This window comes from Artemia franciscana, unplaced genomic scaffold (assembly GCF_032884065.1).
Source record: "Artemia franciscana unplaced genomic scaffold, ASM3288406v1 Scaffold_923, whole genome shotgun sequence".
In the NCBI taxonomy this organism is placed as follows: Eukaryota; Metazoa; Arthropoda; class Branchiopoda; order Anostraca; family Artemiidae; genus Artemia; species Artemia franciscana.
In genome coordinates, this window is record NW_027069057.1 from 200,896 (window position 1) to 220,854 (window position 19,959).

Consider the following 19,959-nt stretch of genomic DNA (forward strand, 5'->3'; position numbering starts at 1 on the left):
TTTTTTAATCACGAATTGTTCTGTCCTCAGACAATCTCTGGATAATTGTGTTTAGTATTTGCTAATGTTTTCATCATTGTAATTGGATGGGGGTGCGTCCATGTTTAATTGCTTCATGTAGCAGTGTGAATGAAGGTTTTATTATTACTACCTTTTTTTTATTACTAACTACCTTCTAAAGCTAGTTAAATTACTTACAGGAATGGATTTTAAAAGGTTGATATCCGGAAAAGAGGGCTTCCTGGAAACCATATTTCCAGTTTTATCACCCGAAAATGTGAACAATATTGTGAAGCTTGGAGTCACGGTCAGTACTACGGGGATTACAATCTCGCCGAGCATAATTTATGGATCGTTATCGAAGAAAGTCGTTTTTGAGGTATGGCCTTGGCTATTGATCTATAAAATTAACCGAAAAGGAGCATTTGGCAAGGTTAATAGGTTGCTAATGATTCTGATGCTGCTAGATATGGGTTAGGCAAAATGGCCAAGGTTGATTTTAATTTAATTTTGTGTGTCTGTGATGCAAGTTATGTAAGCAGGACGTAGCCTAGAGTGTTTACAAGTGATAAAGGAGAAAAACAATGTTGAAAACTGTGTTTCTCTCCTTTCTGACTCTCCTTTGAAAAGAGCGGATGAGTTCAAATCACTCTGTGGGGACGAACTAATTATCCATATCAGTGGTTCCTAACCTGGGCCATCCGTACCCCTAGGGACACGCCATAGACTGGTTAGGTGGACTTAAAAAAATTAACAGGGCGGCAAAAAAATCACTCTTGTCGTGCTACTCAAATAATGAAAAAACTCGTTAACCTGATGAGTAAGTCACGAAACGGTTTCGATCATGAAACTCTGTTTGTTTAAATGGTTTGGTCGAAACCATTGAAACAAACAGAGTTTGATGCTGGAAGGTCCACAATTTCTGGGCGCTGAAAGTCGTATGCAGATGCTGTGTAGGATGGTGCTAGGGGGGCTGTTGCATATAGAGTTTCAAGTGTGGTTGTCATGTTTTGCCTGTAAGTTAACAATATAATTTGTGTAAATTACTGTGCTCGTAAAAGCGGTAGGAACAGTTCTCCACCGGGATCCGATAAGAAAAGATCCCGGTATGGATAAGAGGCAAACAAGAGGAAAGGGGAAAGAGCTACAGCCTTATCTAGAATGTTCTCAATTAGCCTGTTCTTCCCCAAATCCGGAGAAAAAGAAAATTGAAAATGACCTGTCATCACTAGAACAAAAAGGAGAAAGTATTGTGAAGCTTGCATTAAGTATGGATTTCCCTATGTAGGAGATGAGATCTGCCTTAAACACGACGTACAATATGTGGGGATGCACTGTCGAGTGGCTGTATGAAATCTTCCTTGCTCTTGAGACATTTGTGAACTGAACATGCTAAATATACTTTGAAGGACCCTATTTTTCGAAGTGCTTTGAAAAGAAAATAAGACTAAATCTAATTTAATGATACACATACAATGCGCAAATAAAGGTCTTTAAAATGCCGTTGGAGGCAACGACGTAGCCGTTGGAGGCTACGTCGTCAGCTACTGTGCTGCTAGTGGGAAAGAAATCAAACAAATGCGGAAAGTTCGATTCCCCCCTGTATAAAAGACTATCTAGCTTAATAGTCTTGCCTATTTGCAATCTCACACAGTTTTTTAAATAGAATTAATTTTGACAAAAAAAAAATTGAATTTTCGTGTACAAGCTTGATGACTGACGTTATAATCGTATAGGTTGTAACCATGTATGACATAATAAGTGAATGCAATATTTATACACGCTTATCTATCCACAAAATAATATAAAAAATACGTAATTACAAAAATCAATTTTTTACGAAAACCAGCCCTTTTCTATAGCACTATAGTACAAGCGCTATTTTAACTTTATAAACAGTATATAAATATAGGTATGTAAAATGCAGAAATTCATTTGGGGGTTTTAACGAAAAAATTGATTTGTGAATTGAAACTAGAGAAATTCTTGTGAATTTAAATAAAATAACTTTTGTTTCATCTCTCAGTTTAAAGTTATAATTGTCTCCTTAAACCAAACTTTTTTTGGCTTAACCGTAAAGTACGTATCTTTATATTGTTGCCCTATATTTACAAAGAAATTTTTTATTTATTTATTTTTTTTTAGTTTTCAGTTCAGAATCGCTAAAGTTATTATGTAAACTGCAAAATGTTTATGGTGTTAAACCAATAATACTAGTTTTTTAATTCTAAAAAACTAGTTCTATAGTAACTATAATAAACAACTAACTCTTGCCTATACTAACTTGTATAGGCAACTTAACTATAGTAAAGGCTTGTACAGTTACATAATTAAACTCAAGGCCAAAGAAACTAAACCCTTTGTTTCATTCATATTACTTCATTATTTTAGCTAGGTTTACAATAAAGAACGAATTCTTGCCCATACTAGCTTGTATAGGCCACTTAACTATAGTATAAGCTTGTACCGTTATGTTTTAGTCAATGTATTAAAAATTCCCTCCAACAGGGAATCGAATCCCAGACACCCACGTGACAAATGGGTATGCTTACCATTGTACTATCGGAGACTCATTAAAAATATGTTACATATATGATAATAAATTCGCTAATACGCTAAAAAGAAATTATATAAGAAATCGGTTTAGTTAATTATAAATGTGGATTATGTAAGTTTCATCGGTATCATCGCTGTAGAGATGGCTGAAAATGTCGCTCCTTACTTTCAGTTAAAAAAAACTAGTTTCTTTTTAAATAATTTCTGAACGTTTTTGAATTAATGCATGTTTGATTTTGGCTCTCCGCACAAAAATTAAATTATTAAAATAAAATTTGCATGTTAATTCCTTTTTTGGCTAAATGGCTTTCTCTTTGTTTTGATCAGATGGTGTTGAGAAAAAAGGGGTGGGGAGGAGGCCTAGTTGCCCTCCAATTTTTCGGTTATTTAAAAAGGCAACTAGAACTTTTAATTTTTAATGAACGTTTTTATTAGCAAAAAATATACGTAGCTTAAGAATTAACTTACGTAACGCTCGTATATTTTATTATGTATATGATATATGTATATGAGGGGGGTTTTGCCCCCTCGTTAATACCTTGCTCTTTACACTAGAGCTTAAATTTTGTCCCAATTCTTTAAGAATAACCCTGAATCAGAAAGGCCGTAGAATAAATAGTTAAAACTACTAGAAACACTTTAGCGTAAAGAACGAGGTATTTAGGGAGAGAAGAATCCCTAATATGCGTAATAATCTCTGTTCGTTTTAAGTTTTAATGCTACTCCTTACTTTCAGTTGAAAAAACTCTTTCATATTTATTTTTTTCATTGTTATTTTTTTATAATAATGCTAGAATATCCTGCAACCCCTTCATTGAATTTTTCTTCCCCCATGACGTATTCCTCCTAGGAAAGATCCTCCCACATAGCCCCCTCCCCTCAATCCCCCCCGAACCAAAAAAAAACCCCTGTAAACGTCTGTACACTTCCCAGTAAGTATTACTGTATGTAAACACTGGTCAAAGTTTGTAACTTGCAGCCCCTCCCCTCGGGACAGTGGGGGAGTAAGTCATCCCAAAAGACATAGTTATTATGTTTTTTGACTATGCTAAACCAAATGGCTATTTTAAAATTTTGATCTGTTGACTTTGGGAAGAAAATGAGCGTGGGAGGGGGCCTAGGCGCCCTCCAATTTTTTTGGTCACTTAAAAAGGACTTTTAAGGGACACTAGAACCTTTTCTAGGACACTAGAACTTTTTATTTCCGTTAGAATGAGCTCTCCTGCGAAATTCTAGGACCACTTGGTCGATACGATGATCCCTGGAAAAAAAATAAATAAATAAGCACGCACCCGTGATTGGTCTTCTGGCAAAAAATACGAAGTTCCAGATTTTTGTATATAGGAGCTTGAAACTATTACAATAGATTTCTCTGATACGCTGAATGCGATGATGTGATTTTCGTTAAGATTCTGTAACTTTTATATGGTGTTTCCCTCTATTTTCCAAAATAAGGTATATTTTCTCTGGCTCGTAAATCTTGCTAAGTAAGACTAAATTTGATGAAACTTATATATTTAAAATCAGCATAAAAATCCGATTCTTTTGATGTATCTTTTAGTATCAAAATTCCGTGTTTTAGAGTTTTGTTTACTATTGAGTCGAGTCGCTCCTTACTACAGTTCGTTACCACGACCTGTTTGAAAGGCCATAGGTTTTTTCCTGTTTGTTACGTAAAGGATCGACATAGTTTATCATAGATGGTATCAGTCAAGAGGATATCATGTAGTAGCTATTAATTCAGGTTTTGTGTAGACTTTAGATTGACAAACCTATAAAATTACCTGCGGCAAGATTACATTAAAGGATGAACTACTGCCTATAGTAAATGATTTATTTTCTAGTTGCAACGGTAGCTAGTTTATGGTAAAGATTATAATAAAAAACGAACTCTTGCCTATGTTAACTTGTATAGGCAAATTCACTAAACTATAGGCTTGTACGGTTATACTTAACGTTACATAAAGAAACGATAAAGTTCATGACATTAAACGAACTCTTGCCTATACTAATTTGTATAGGCAACTGAACTATAGTTAAGATTACAGTATTCATATTATTACAAAGCAAAGGGTATCAGAAAAAACTACAAAACTTTGTAAGCTGCATTATATTAAAGAATGAACTATATTATTATTATTTAAGAATTAACGACGCTTCTTGACTACAAAGGTCCCTGCGTCGGCCCTGCAGTGCATTCCTGCAGCGTGATTCGATCTCTGGGTCCCGTATTACCAAGCTAAGGTCAAATCCACTGCGCCGCCACAGGACAGAATGAACTATAGCCAATAGTAATTAAAGTATTTAAATATCCGGGTTGCAGCGGTAGCTAGCAACCTAGTAAGAGACAATCACGTCCAATACTAAAAAATACTATAGCCAAAAACTCCTTAAAATAGTGTCAGATCAAAACAAGAAATACACTATTAGAACCACCTTGTTCGAAACCTCTATATAGGAAACTTACCGCCCCTTTGCTTGAATAACGAGGAATATCTATTAGCTTGAGAAACAAGAAAAGTTGTTTGAACTAGGATATTCTGCATCAAATGCATCTTTCTTTCCGTTTTTATAATAAAGAACGGCATCTAGCCCATGTTAACTGAAATATAATAAAAATAAGAAGCCTTTTACTTTCAATCTGTACCCATAATAAAAAAAAATAATAAGTAATAAAGGCGGGGGGAGGGCACAAACTATATAACTGACTTAATAAGAGTTAGCCTACAGTAATTCAAAATTTTGGGAGCCACTGATTCATACAAATCGTCCAAACTTTTTTGATTTTGGAAAATGCAAATGGTCATACAGGGCCCAGGATATGATCCCAAATGCTGCAAGGCTACCTTGCAAAAAAATCCCCAATTTTTTCGCTTAAAGTGTTCAAGAGCTATATTATTTTTGGTATCTTTGAGAAGTTGCCGATAGGATATTCATTTAAATGTTAAAAATTGTCTTGTATGAAATATGTTGAGATATTAGAATATTGAAGGATATTAAAAGGAATATAGGTTAATTTTAATTACAAACGCACGTATTTGTTGCAATTGCCTTTAAAACGAACCATTAAACAGCTCTCTATGACGTTCCAGTGTCCAACTAGCTTGGGAGGAGGAAAAGGAAATAAAAACATGCTGTCAATGCAAAATATCACGATTGCAGTCACTTTCCTTGTTTTTCAAGTCAACGGATTTTCTTCGCTGTTCAAGACAAGGGACTTTAATTTTCCTTAAAAGGGGGTTTCGGGCAAGGTGGTTCTAATGGTGTACTTTGTAGTTCGATCTGATACCATTTTTACGAGTTATGGGCTATTGTGTTTCTTAATATGGGACGTAATTATCTCTTACTAGGTTACCGCTACTGCAGCAAATGTCGAAAATTCGCTTTATTGTTATTATTCCATAGTAGGATTAGTTTAATTTTAAGCATTATTCCCCACCTGTCAATTTATGATACAAGTCAGCCTTTTTTTTATAATACAAGGAATACTCTTATAACCAGTTTATAACATATCAAGGAATATGATGAAATTTGGGGGAATGAAGTAATGGGGCCACTCAAATGTGACATCATATCCCAGAAAGACTTGAAATACAGTTTTTTATAATGTTTAAATATATTTTCTGTCTTGGAATATGCAGTCGACAGCCTTTTTCCCCTCTTTGGGGTAAAATTGTTGTTTCGTGCGACACAACGGCGCAAAATGCCACTTTTGCTGTGGCACAGTTTTATTGCTACATAAGAATAGCATTTGAACATTTAATTTCCGTTGGAATGAGACATCTCTTGGTTTTCTGTAACTATTTGTTCATTGGTCCACACCTTTTGTATTTTAGATGTTTCATTTAGTTGGGAATTATTTTGATGAAAAATAGAAGACGCGACTTCACTATGTTTGTATTCATAATGGTTTTCTCTAGTATATGTATTTTATGACGGCTATCTTGAATTTTTTTTATTCCCCTTTTTACATCCGTAAACTTAAGGTTAATGTTTCGTGAAAATATGTGATTTTATGACAAATGTAACTGACACCGAACTGATGCAAGTCGCTTGTGCAATTGGACTTGTTAGTTTAACAATTTGTTAGTTTTGTTCGTTTATTAAGCCAGAATTATATTGCTCAATCTGTTAGAGAATGATGAACACTTGCTTAAAAAATCAGATTCTTTTTCTTTTTGAGAACTTTCAGCCAATTTTCAACGTTTTAAACAAAAGTTTCCAAAATGTGATTCATTTCGTAGATGAAGCTGAACGTTGTCTGTCAAATGATATTAAAATTCGTGGTTTTAATTACTCTTCTCTTTTGTTAAGGGACATTCTAAACCAGGTCGACCGGCGTATAGTTATGCAGAATGGCTGAACAGATTTGATGAATGTAAAGTATTTATGACTCAGCTGAATCATTTGGATTTCCTTGATGTTATTGACAGTCTTTGCTTCAGCCAAAAGGCGACAGAAACGATCCCAGTACAGGCAAGATGTGACTTCTTAAATAGAGGCTTAAAATTTGTTCGTCAAATAATTGGTAGACTGGCAAAGGAATTTAAAGAAGAAGAGATGTGAGTTCTTTCTTCTTTCACTAACTTTTCAAATCGATTACCAGACTGATTAATTAGATTGTAATTATTCATTATCTTCATTCATGGACTTTGTTAACCATACACTCGGTTTCGGGAAGAAAAGTGACGGGTTCTAATCTGAACCAGGGCTAGCATACTCAGCGAGAAGGTGAGAGATTACGTGTCAGCGTACATATATGTCTGTTAAAATTGGGAGAGGAGAGGGGTGTAGCGGGTGTATTTGTAAATATTTCGAATCTTAATAAAAAAAAAAAAGTTCAGTGAGCTTCAGGCAGGGACATAGGTTGACCCTTGGACTTTCAAAATGTTGAGATTTTCATTTCTAGTTTAGAATACAAAATTATGGAGCAGAAATGAACAAGAAATAAGTAGCTGCACAAGTGTAGCTAAAATAAACAATATGAAAATTTGACTTGGAAAGTGAGTTCGGGTATTTTTCGTAGCTTTTTAATAGTCATTTATCGATAAAGCATACCTAAAATCCCCCCCTCTTTCATTTTTTCGTTATTAATTGTACAAAGATCGTTACAAAACTTTGAATGATATATTTTACTAATTTGAGTTAATTTTTATTGACCATTTTTATATTTAATAGATTTCTTGTTTGATTAATTTTTAACAGTTTGTATTATTATTTGGCTGTTTCTATTCTGTTTTAACTAAAACTTAAAAACTAAATCAATTTATCAAATCTTATGAAAATATTATCTTATCTCATTGGGTGAAAGCCAAGCATTTATATTCGAAGTACTCGCAATTTCAATCTGCATGCTTTTATCAACGGGAGCATCAACTAAAATCATAGCAGAGGCCTGTAGCTCTGACGAAAAGAAAAGCAGCAGCAGTCTTAAAACAGGATGATAAACACAAAATGAAAAAATTGGATAAGGGAAGAGAACACAAGTTACTAAACTAATATAATCATACTTTTATGTATTTGAACAAAAAAAGACCTCCCAAAAAATACAAATAAAATAAATCTACAGTTCTTTGAGCATCACTCTTAAAAAGCATTTATTGTTCTAAAAAAAAAGAACTCCAAACGCAATGAAGATGTTATTGGCGTTCTTCTATCGATTATCACCATGGTTTTCTATCCCGTATACAAAATTGCTAGCCGTTCCCATAATTTTGTACGAAATTAAATGCATAAGCAGGACACTACCAAAAAACAAAACTCAATATAATTCTACTGTTACGTAATTTAGCAAAAAAAAAAATCCGAAAAAAAAAATACAATAAAGAAAAAAAATCAATTTATAGTTCTTCGAACATCACTCTTGACAAGTATTTAGGATCCTGGACGCTCACACACAAAAAAGAAGAAGAAAAAATGCGATAATGAAGATGTTGTTGGTATTCTGCTATCTAATGTTTTCTTTTATCACTATGGCCTTCTATCCCATATACAAAATTGTTAGCTGTTTCCTTAGTTCTTTATAATCCTAAATGCATAAGTGGAATACTACCAAAAAAGTAAAATAATAGTAATCCGTTTGAGAAACTTTAACAAAAGCCATATCCCCAAAAATATAAACGAAAAGACGCTCGTACTAATTAAATTAGACTATTTGACATCGTTCTCTTTATAATGGCTTTTCCTGCTGCTACTAAATAACGAGGCAACCTAGATGGCATTATCCGGTATCTATATCTCCTCCTTCAACAAAAATCAAACATTTTAAATGAGAAGACTCCCTACATAGATGAAAGATAACCTAAGTCATGATCCTTCTCCCCAGACATGTGTCCTCTTATCCTTTGCTTCCAGACTTTACCTCATTCTCCCTGGATCCTTGCCAAAAATCGGGCAAAAATTAGCTCGAAGCTGAATCCGTGTCTTAAGTATTTGAAAGATAACCCCAACCTAAAAGCAAACTACCATTCAATTCTCTTTTATATCCCTATAGAAATTAAGGCTTGGAGATTTATCGAGAGCTGGTTGCCATAGCTTTACTTCGGTCTTTAAGTCTTGCACCGAATTCCTTGGAGAACTTCAATGTCTTCTGGTTCCTGTCCATTGTCCTATGAACTAATAAATCGATTCTCGTCAGGTATCCTTTTGTTTTGTGTCGCTCATAATCGTGTGTTGCAAATAATTGGGTGTATTTTGGGTGCACCTAAGCCTTCTCCTGATCTTCTGTAGCCATCTGGGTGCACCCTCTATGGCTTGGGTGCATCTTTATATTTTATAGTGAAATACTCCAAAATTTTGTAATCCTTGAATATGTTTAGTGTTTTTTAGGTCCAAAATTGGCCTATAATATCAAATTTGAAGGGTTCCTAGTTGCTTTGTTGGCTGGAAGTCTTATATTTATGAGCCACATTGTAAATTAAGCTGAACTTCGGTGTTAAATTTGTGTTTTTGGAAGTTAGTGTTACTTATTTCTGATGTCAATGTATTTCTGTGTATCCCAAACATTACCTTTCTGACTTCTGTACCATGGCTGTTATATGACACACCCATTTTCTATCATACAGTTCGTGGTAACGAACTGTAGTAAGGAGTGACCCGGCTCAATAGTAACCGAAACTCTAAAAAACGGAATTTATATAACAATAGTTACATCGAAAGAATCGCATTTTAATATTGATTTTAAATCTATAAGTTTCATTAAGTTTAGACTTACCCATCAAAGGTTTCAGAGAACCCTACATAGAAGTTTCAAGGTCCTATCTACAAAAATGTGGAATTTTGCATTTTTTTTTTGCCACAAGACAGATCACGGATACGTGTTTATTTGTTTGTTTGTTTTTGTTTTTTTTGTTTGTGTGTGTGTGTTGTTCAGGGGTGATCGTATTGACCAAGTGGTCCTAGAATGTCGTGAGGGGGCTCATTCTAATAGAAATTAAAAGTTCTAGTGCCCTTTTTAAGTGACCAAAAACTGGGGGCTTCTAGGCCCCCTCCCACGCTCATTTTTGACAAAGTTACCTGATCAAAATTCTGAGATAGCCATTTTGTTCAGAATAGTCGAAAAACCTAATAACTATGTCTTTAGGGACAACTTGCTACCCCACAGTCCCCATGAAAGGGGCTGCAAGGTAAAAACTTTGACCAGTGTTTGCATAAAGTAATGGTTATTAAGAAGTGTACAGACGCTTTCAGTGTACAGTGTACATGGCTCTCCATTCATATGCGGAGAGCCAAAATCAAAACATGGATTAATTCAAAAATGTTCAGAAATTAAATAAAAAAAAAACATTTTTTTTAAGTGAAAGTAAGGAGCGATATTAAAACTTAAAACGAATAGAAATAACTATTCGTAGACGTCAACGTCAACCCCCGCTTTTGACGTTAAGTTTTACTGTTTTAAAAAGTAGAGTTGAGAGAAAGAGTCAAACTTTAGCGTAGAGAGGGGGCGTTGAGGAGGGAACAGCCCCTCTCATATACGGAGTAATTTCTGTTCGTTTTAAGTTTTAATATCGCTTCTTACTTTCAGTTAAAAAAAAAACTTATTTTTTTATATTTAATTTCAACATAAGATGAATCCTGCATATCTCAAAATTTCAACCACTTTGACCATTTTCCGCTCAATAAAAATTATGGTAAGGATTCCAAGGGCTATGTCTGACAGTTGTAACTTGCGATTTCGGACATTGGCCTACAGTTTTTCTCTTGCAAATTATTTTAAAGGAAACTCAAAGAAGTCTGAATATGGTCAGGTGTCTTTGCCAGTTATATAATGTAATGTGCAAACATTAATATCGACAGATTGAGGTTTGTCTCAGAAGTACTACATTAAGTATAGTGGCTGCAATATAATAATAACAATCTTTATTCTTTCCCTTTATCACAATGCAATAACATTGGTATCGTCAAACAAAAAAAGAAAATAGAAAAACGCAAAAAGACACAAAATAAAGAACACACATGATGAGCTGTCACTTCGATTTGAGGATATTGTTGTTGTAGTACTTCACGAAGTATGGAACGAAGGAGTTTAAAAATCTTGTCGTTGAGTGTGTAGGCGTGCATTCTAACAGTTCTTTTCCCTCTTTAAAAGTTGCCACCCTCGTCTTGCGTGCGTGAGTCACTGAAGTAAACTGAGGCAGGATATCTTGGTGCGTTGGGGACTTCAGGATGTCAGCTCCAAACTTCATCAGTGTTTCGTGCCTCCTTTCATCCAGGGTTGGGAGCCTGAGTTCGCTCAAGCTTTCTTGGTAGTTTTTGTAATTTGATCCAAGAATTATTTTGCAGGCTCTTGTCTGAATTGTTTCAAGCTGACTTCTGTCTTTCTCTGTGAGCGATGGGTGCCAGGCAGGACAGCCATACATTATTATGGGCATTACATAAGTTTTGTAGCACGAAAGAAGGAGTTGTTCTTTCATTCCAAACCTTTTGAGATTTGCAAAGGATTTTAGAAGACCAGCTGCTTTTGCTGTGATCTGGTTGATGTGATCTCCGAACCTAAGATCGTCACTTAGTGTGATGCCGAGTATTTTAACTGATTTCTTTGTTTGGAGAGGCGCAGGTTCGTCAATGCTCTTCTTCTTTAGGAAGTTGACACGCAACACACAGCTTTTCTCAAGACTTATCTGGAGCTTCACTTGATCAGCTTGATCCCGAAGCTCTGCAACCAGGGGCTCGAGTTGGTCGTGTGTTTGTGGAAGGAATCGTAGTAGACTTATTGAACAGTCGTCTGCGAACTTGTACCTTTGTTTATGTTGTCTCATCAGTCGGTTGATTACAATGACAAATAAGACGGGACCTAGCTTGCTTCCTTGGGCTGCTCCACATGTGATGTCTTGGAAGTTGGATGCTTCCCCGTTTTCAAGTTGTACGCACTGTTGACGACCAGAAAGGAAACTTGCGATGATGCACAGCAGAAACTGCGAAACCTCCAGGGCACGGGCTTCATTGATAACAGTCTCGTGGTCAAGGAGATCGAAAGCTTTCACGAAATCAGAAAATATTATACCAGCAAGGGCTTCCGAAATTTCTAGATGCTCTAGTAGATCATGAAGTAATCTGACCAGATAATGTGTTGTGCTGTGCCCTCGACGAAAACCGAACTGCATAGGGTCGATTTTATGTTCTACTTCTGCTAGTAGCCACTGTAGAATAAAGTCTTCAAAGACTTTCGAGATGATGGGAGTTTTCGAAATCGGCCTAAGGTCTGACGGTGAGGTCGGTGATGTTTTCTTCGGAATAGGTGTGATATATGCCTTTTTAAACTTATCTGGAAAAAATCCTTCCAGTAGGCACTGGTTATACATCATAGCCAATGGCGTGGCCATGAAGGAGGAGCATGCGTGTATCAGCCTTATAGGAATTTCGCCGGGGTAAGAGGCTTTCCTAATATCTAGGTGTTCGAGTTTTTCCTGGACCTGGGAAACTGTGATGACAGGGATGGTTTCAATCGGACCATTCTGTGGTAAAGTATTGAGGGGAGGCTGTTGGCGGCAAATATTTGAGAAGTGGGCATTAATTATTTCTGCGGTTAAATTCTTTCCTTGCTCGTCCTTCAGAATGGATTTTGACTTCTGCTGTCCCATTAACTTCTGTACAGTTGTGTGGAACTTCCTTGGATCACTGGCTGACAACCTAGCGAATATTTGGTGTCCATACAGACGCCTAGCTTGCTTTAGTAGTCTCACTACTATATTTCTCTTCCGTTTATATTCATCACAATGGGGCTTTGTCTTGTAAAGCATATCTCGCTCTCTCATTGCAGCTTTTATGTTCAGGTTAACCCATGGTTTGCTCTGTGGCTTAATTGTAACTCGCTTCTCAGGGAAGAATCGTTCGTACTCTCGAGACGTTTTCTCATAGAAGAGTTCGGTCATGCTGTTTGCATTTTCGTCTTTGAAAAGGCGGAACCAGCATACCGAGTTGAGCCATTCTCTGTAGCCAATTATGCCTTCCTCTGTGAGCGGACGGTAAGTGAACCGGGTTGGTTTACTAGGTCCCACTGTTGACTTTGGTCGCAATAGAACAGTTGCGTGGTCGCTGGTTGAGAGTGGTGCTTCCGCCGAGGGATCTAAGTAGAAATCACCAAGTGTAGTGAAGATCAAATCGAGGGTGTTTTCTCCTCTTGTTTTTACATTAACTATTTGAAGAAGGGCTGTAGAGCTCTCGATCCAGTTCGGCTTCAGGTCGTTGAAGTCCCCGCAAAGAAAGATTCCAGCATATGGGTATTTAGTTCTGATGATGTCGCAACTTTGTTGGAGATATTCCACTAGTTGTCGCCGGTATGGTCCTCTTGGAGGGAAATATACTGTGGCATATATCAGTGACGACACTTGACGGGGTAGGCCTTTTGGTCGTGCCCAAAGCCATGAAACTTCGATGTCATGGGTCTTTGGCACTGAGACATCCAGGATCCTGTGAGGCATGTTTTCTTTGCAGTAGAAACCGACACCGCCACCGTGCGTCATAGGCTCACCTGATGCGCTGCAGCGTGGGGAAATGTAACAGGAGTACCCGTCGATAATGGCCAAAGCCGAAGACGAAATCCATGTTTCTGTCATACACATGACGTCAATGTCGCGTTTCCTTAAGAAAACTTCCATATCTTCTGTCTTGTTGTTGAGAGAGCGAACATTCGACAGGGCTATTGTTGGAAAGCAGTAAGTTTGGGTTGGCTTCGTATTAAAAACTGTTTTCTTTTTCCCTCTTTCCAGATTGCAGGAAGAAGAATCAGGAGTCTCTAGACTTAGACCTTGAGTATTTATTGAGGTGGAGGTGGTGATGATGCATTTTGGATTTGTTTTGATTTGCTGTGGACAGGGGAGTCCCTTTCCGGGTAGAAGGTTATTTGACAGAGTCGATTTGGTTTGGGATTTACCTGTTTTCCTCCCTTTTTGCAGGTTGTCGTGGTGATTGTCAGATGGGCTCCTCAAGTTGCAGAACGCTGGGCTGGAGCTTTGTTGGTCTTGCTCCCCATTTGACAGATTATATGGTGGAGGTATGTTTCTGTAGAATTGGCACCAAGAAGGCGACAGCTCAGATAACGGTGGGTTGCGGATTCCTGGCCTTTTCATAGTTATTATTTGTAGATTTGATGGTGGGGGTGTCAGGTGGTAGTAGTCAAGTAACATATTATTCACTGTTTTGTCTATGGTTCTTTGTTGCTATTGTTGTGTTTGATCTGTTGCTACTCGCTCATGGATGGCATTTTCAATTCTTTTGAGATTCCTTCTTTCTGCTTGAGTCTGTAGCTGGAGTCGTGTAAGATCAGGCCCTATGTAGATCTCACAGCGGGTCTGGGGATCTGTAGAATTTCGCAAAATTCTGGCATTTTTCAGAATGGTATTTCATTTTGCCAAAGTTGAAGCGTCATCTCGGAGCTTTACAAGGAGCTTTCTTGGTTTGTCATTTTCTCTTGTTCTTCCTAGTCGCCTAGTCTCAATAAAATCATCGATTTCTAAGGTGGCTCCTAAGCTGTTCTTTCGGCAAAGTTCAATGATTACTTGTGACTCTATTCCATTAAGATTATCAGACTCAGGAATTCCCGCTATGACTAAGTTACGTCGTTTTTCTTCCCGCAATTGCTTCTCCTTTTCAGCTAATAGAAGCGTTTCGATTGGGTTGGTCACGTAGACTGCAGTTGGTATACTTGCACCAAGACCGGCTGCTCCATTTTGAGCCACATGGGAATACAGTGCTTGATCGCCGGAATTTAGGGTTGATCGTCCCTGTTCATTTGGATTGACGGTTTTCGTGCGATCTGCCATTGTCCTAACTTGTAGCTGCAGATGGGCTACATTCCGCTTGGAGCAGGATGAACACTCGTATCGAAACAAGATTGATTTTGGGTCATCAAGTTTCATCGAAAGGACAATATCAGAGTTTATTCCACGGCAAGAGGCATGCTCCCACTCACTACAGAAAAAACAGCGAAATGATGGGCTGGCTTCTGTCTGGGTGTGGCAATAACTGCAAGGTTCGCTACGAGATTGTATGGTAGGGGTTTCGTGAACCAAAGGACTTTCACCGATGATCGAGGGCTCATTGTTGTCTAAAGACTGCGTTGAAGTAGTAGATACAGTAATGGAGCCTTGATTGTGCTGCCTTTGGCTGTTCGGAGTTCCGACTGTCGCGACTTTTGGTGTGTTAGTTACTTCTTTGCATCGATGACATTGCCACTTCCCCAATAATTTTTCAGTAGCTTCTTTGCTGTAGGTGACGGATGCACAGGAGAAATGTAACCACTTCGTGCAGGTACGGCATTGAATTCCGCCTTGAGCTCTTGTAACGTTTTTCTTACATCTGAGACATGGATCACCAGCCATTTCTCAGAAAGCTCGTGTATATCAGATGTTGCCTAATAAAAGTCAAAATTCTGGTCATACCAAAAGCTGTCAGCTCTTTTATTTGTCCTTTCCTTAATGTGACTTTTCGAATTAGTGACTATTCACAATCCCTCCGTTGGATGCGAGCATTAATATTGTTACATGTCATCAGATGTGGATTCAATTTCCCAACTATTAATTGCCTATGTCTGGTACAAGAACTGCGTAAGGTGGATTAGTTTGGCTAGAAGTGGCGGAAAGACTAAAACAATGTCAGTGTATAGTTCATATCTTCCAGCCACAAAGAGTGCACGTTTAACAAAAAAAAGGCTTGGAATATAGTGCGTGGCTACGGTCTTATTGTGTGGCAGTCTTGCTTATGTTTACGTTAGACTACAGCTATAAAAATTTAGCTATGAACATGATAAAATTTGAATTTACTTCGTGTGCCTTTTCAACAAAACGTGGAGCTTTTAGCAAAAGTTTTACATGCTTCAAATAATAATAATAACCTAACTAAAGATAAAATAAATAGAAGACGTGACATTTGATTTATAAAGTTCTATTTTTAGGCTTCTGTGGGAAGAAAACAAGTCGCAGTTGGAATTTTGGTCTTGTCACTTGACTGCTTATTCTTCTGAGGATGCTGAAAGTCTTCGAAGTGACGAATCTGTTGCGTATTTCATAAGGTGAAAGCTTCTATTATTGCACTGAATACGCCTGAAATATACAGTGTAGTGTATTAGTAGCGTATTCAATGAAGTGGCATATGAGTATTTGCAAGCGTCTTCATCTGTGGCAAAAATTATCCCTCGTTCCATTTAGACTATATTCTGCTATAAGACGCAAAAATAAGTCTCATTAATGCAGAAATCAATAATAGCAGTGGCTTACTTTGTTGAGTCTGTAACTATAGAGGGTCAAATACCAACACAGAAAACTATGTTTTCTGTGTTTAGTCGACTATGTTTAGTCGCACAGCACCATTTTGGAAGATTTTAACACAAACTGATAAACGTAAACTTTGTTTAGTATATTTCAAATTTACAAAATGTTTACTTCGTTTACTCCTTTGGACCTAAAATTCAGCAGTAATCTTCAAATATAAAATAGCCGACACAGCAATAGCTCTGTCAAAACGTATATTGAAACAACCATAAAATTAGTTTTCATTCATGGCATCCCCTTCTTACTCAGTGATGTTGAAAGTTGTATTATGCGACAGTTTTTCAGTGTTTAATAGGTGATCTTTATTAATTAAAAAAAATGGGGTATTTTTAACTTACGAAGGAGTGATCGGATCTTAATGAAATTTGAAGTTTGGAAGGATATTGTGTCTCAGAGCTCTTATTTCAAATCCTGACTGGATCCGGTGACATGGGGGGAACTGAGGGGGGGAACCTAAAATCTGGAAAACGCTTAGAGTGGAGGGATCGGGTTGAAACTTGGTGGAAAAATAAGCAGAAGTCCTAGATATTTCATTGACATAACCGGAATGGATCCGCTCTGTTTGGGGGAGTTGGGGGAGGGTTAATTCTGAAAAATTTGAAAAAATGAGGTATTTTTAACTTACGAAGGAATGATCGGATCTTAATGAAATTTGAAGTTTGGAAGGATATTGTGTCTCAGATCTCTTATTTTAAATCCTGACTGAATCCGGAGACATTGGGGGGGGAATTGAGGGGGGAACCTAAAATCTTGGAAAACGCTTAGAGTGGAGGGATAGTATGAAACTTGGCGGGGACAATAAGCACAAGTCCTAGATACAGGATTGACGTAACAGGAATGGATCTGCTCTCTTTGGGGGAGTTGGGTGGGGTCAATTCTAAAAAAAATTGAAAAAATGAGGTATTTTTAACTTACGAAAGAGTGATCGTATCTTAAGGAAATTTAATATTTAGAAGGACTTCGAAACTCAGATCTCTTATTTTAAATCCTGACCGGATCCTGTGTCATTAGGGAGGAGGGACCGGAAATCTTGGAAAACACTTAGAGCGGAGAGATCAAGATGAACCTTGTGGAAAGAATAAGCACACGTCCAAGATAGGTGACTGACATAACCGGACCGGATCCGCTCTCTTCGGTGGAGTTGGGGGGGGGAGTAATTCGGAAAAATTAGAAAAATGAGGTATTCGTTACTTACGGACGGGTGATAAGATCTTAATGAAATTTGATATCTAGGTGGATCTTGTGCTTTAGAACTCTCAATTGAAATCCCGACCAGATCCAGTGACATTGAAGGGAGTTGGAGGGGGAAACCGGAGTTCTTGAAAACGTGAAATCGAGGTATCTTACGAATGGGTGATCGGATCTCAATGAAACTTGATATATAGAAGAAACCTATGTCTCAGATGCTCCATTTTCAATCCGAATCGGATCCGGGGACTTAGAGGGCTGGAGGGGGAAACAGAAATCTTGGAAAACGCTTAGAGTGGAGAGATCGGGATGATAGGATGATAGAATAGGAGATAGGAAGCATAAGCACAAGTTATAGATAAGAGATTGACATAATTGGTACGGATCTGTTCTCTTTGGGGGAGCTGGGGGTTATTAATTTGGAAAATTTAGAAAAATTGAGATATTTTTAACGGGTGACCGGATCTTAATAAAATTTGATATTTAGAAGGAACTAATGTCTCAGAGCTCTTATTTCAAATCCCGACCAGATCTGTTGACATTGGGGAGAGTTGGAGGGGGAAACCGGAAATCTTGGAAAACGCATATAAATGTCCTAGATACGTGATTGACGTAACCCGACTGGATCCGCTCTCTTTGGGGGAGTTAGGTGGTGGGGTTCAGTGCTTTGGCGAGTTTGCTGCTTCTGGACGTGCTAGGACGATGAAAATTGGTAGGCGTGTCAGGGAGCTGTACAAATTGACTTTATGAAGTCGTATTTCCCGATTCGACCATCTGGGGGGCTGAAGGGAGAAGAAAAATTGGAAAAATTGAGGTATTTTTAACTTACGAGTGGGTGATCGAATCTTAATTAATTTTCATATTTAGAAGGACCTCGTGACTCAGAGCTCTTATTTTAATTCCCGACCGGCACCAAGCCTCTGATTTTCCTTTTAAAGCAATTTATTGATTCTTAGAATTTGGCTAGAGCTCATAACATATGAGCTCTTGGCTCTTCCGACCTCGTCACAAGTGCCATAAGAGCTCCTAGCTCTTGTTTATATTTCCTTTTTTGTTACTTTAGAAAGTCGATAAATCAGTACTTAGAGTTTCAGAAATTGAACTAATTTCTATCAAACAAAGCAAAACTTAATAGCGCTAATCTATTCTTCTTATGACGTGGTGATGTTTTTGTTTTAAGCTCTATAGAAGTTTTGCTAATGTGCCATTGGTCGGATTTTCTTTAATCCGATAGGTTCTTTGCGTAGCAGCTTGTAATATTTTTTTTTCCCGATATATATCTTATGTGCTTGTTCATGCATTTTTATTGTATAACCCCTCTTTTTGGTCTCTCTAGCCCTCCCAGGTTCCATCTCTTACTGTAGCTTCGTCAATTCCTCACGAACTGTTTTTTCTTTAGGTGCTTGGAATCTTCCAAAGGTGACAGAGAAGCTATACTTGCAGTTCAAAAGGAGATCGCTATCTCTCATTTACATCCAATTGAAATATTAGAAACTATCTCAGCGTTTTTGCCTGCAGATCTTATTCAAGTACCTGAGGATCTTTTGGTCAGAGCCATCAAAGATATCCTAGAAAAGCTTAGGTTCAATTTTTTTCTCTTTCTGTTTTTTCTTGTTTCGCCCTATAAATTAGAGTTCTTGGTTTACACAGTCCTATATAATACTGGTGTCAACAGAGGTATAAAGAAATTTTAAATACGTTCTTTGGATGCCAGATTCATAAGCTGGGTAGTTGGCCTGATGTCCCAACTAACCAACTTGTCCATCATATTAGATCCGTAATTTGATAAAAAATGATTTTTCTAATTGTATTATATTCTTCTATTATTAACTTTGATTCATTGTGGATTGCAGAAATTTCTATTTGTTGGGGGAGCAGGGAACGTAGAAACTTTTTTATGGGGCCATAAGTTCTAAAACCACTGTTTATCAGGAAAGTGAAACATTTATTACGACTGCAGCAGCGCCGCAGCATTTAAAAACAAATTGTGTTTTAAGTAGGGTTTTCGATCTCCTGTCTGTATATAAAAACTTTGCTATTGGCTACTAAAGAACGCAGAATTGGTAGTCTTATGTCCAGTAATAACGCACCGGCTTGTTTTTCTGGGTTGTAAGGTTTGCACAACTCTTTCCCTTTTTTTTGTCGTTTATTTTGTCTAACCTTGAAACGTAAAACAATCAGATAATATATTGAAAAGTTTGAGAGGGTTTTGTTATATACTGATGAGCTTTGGTACTGATTACCTGTTGACTTCGACGTCTCTCTTTGGGTTCGAAAATGGGGTTATTTCTTTCTTTCTTGTTTTCTTTTTGTGTGTGTATGTGTGCGAAAATATAGATACATATCTTTAATTTTGCAATCTCTTAATATATTCATCATAATTTACGAGTTTCAAATCATATGAAATATATAGGCAGGTGCATTCCTTTTTCTTCGTTTGATTCAATCT

The 19,959-nt window shown here is 37.3% G+C and overlaps 1 protein-coding gene across 1 annotated transcript in view; it reads left to right on the top strand.

Annotated features, from left to right (window-relative positions):
* Nucleotides 1-19,959, top strand: part of LOC136043748 (NBAS subunit of NRZ tethering complex-like) — a gene marked incomplete at its 3' end in the record, with an annotated part of 153,175 nt that overhangs the window by 123,254 nt on the left and 9,962 nt on the right. The window contains 4 exon segments of the mRNA XM_065728669.1: nucleotides 201-379; nucleotides 6,871-7,118; nucleotides 15,947-16,063; nucleotides 18,910-19,092. Coding sequence (XP_065584741.1) covers nucleotides 201-379; nucleotides 6,871-7,118; nucleotides 15,947-16,063; nucleotides 18,910-19,092 — 727 coding nt within the window.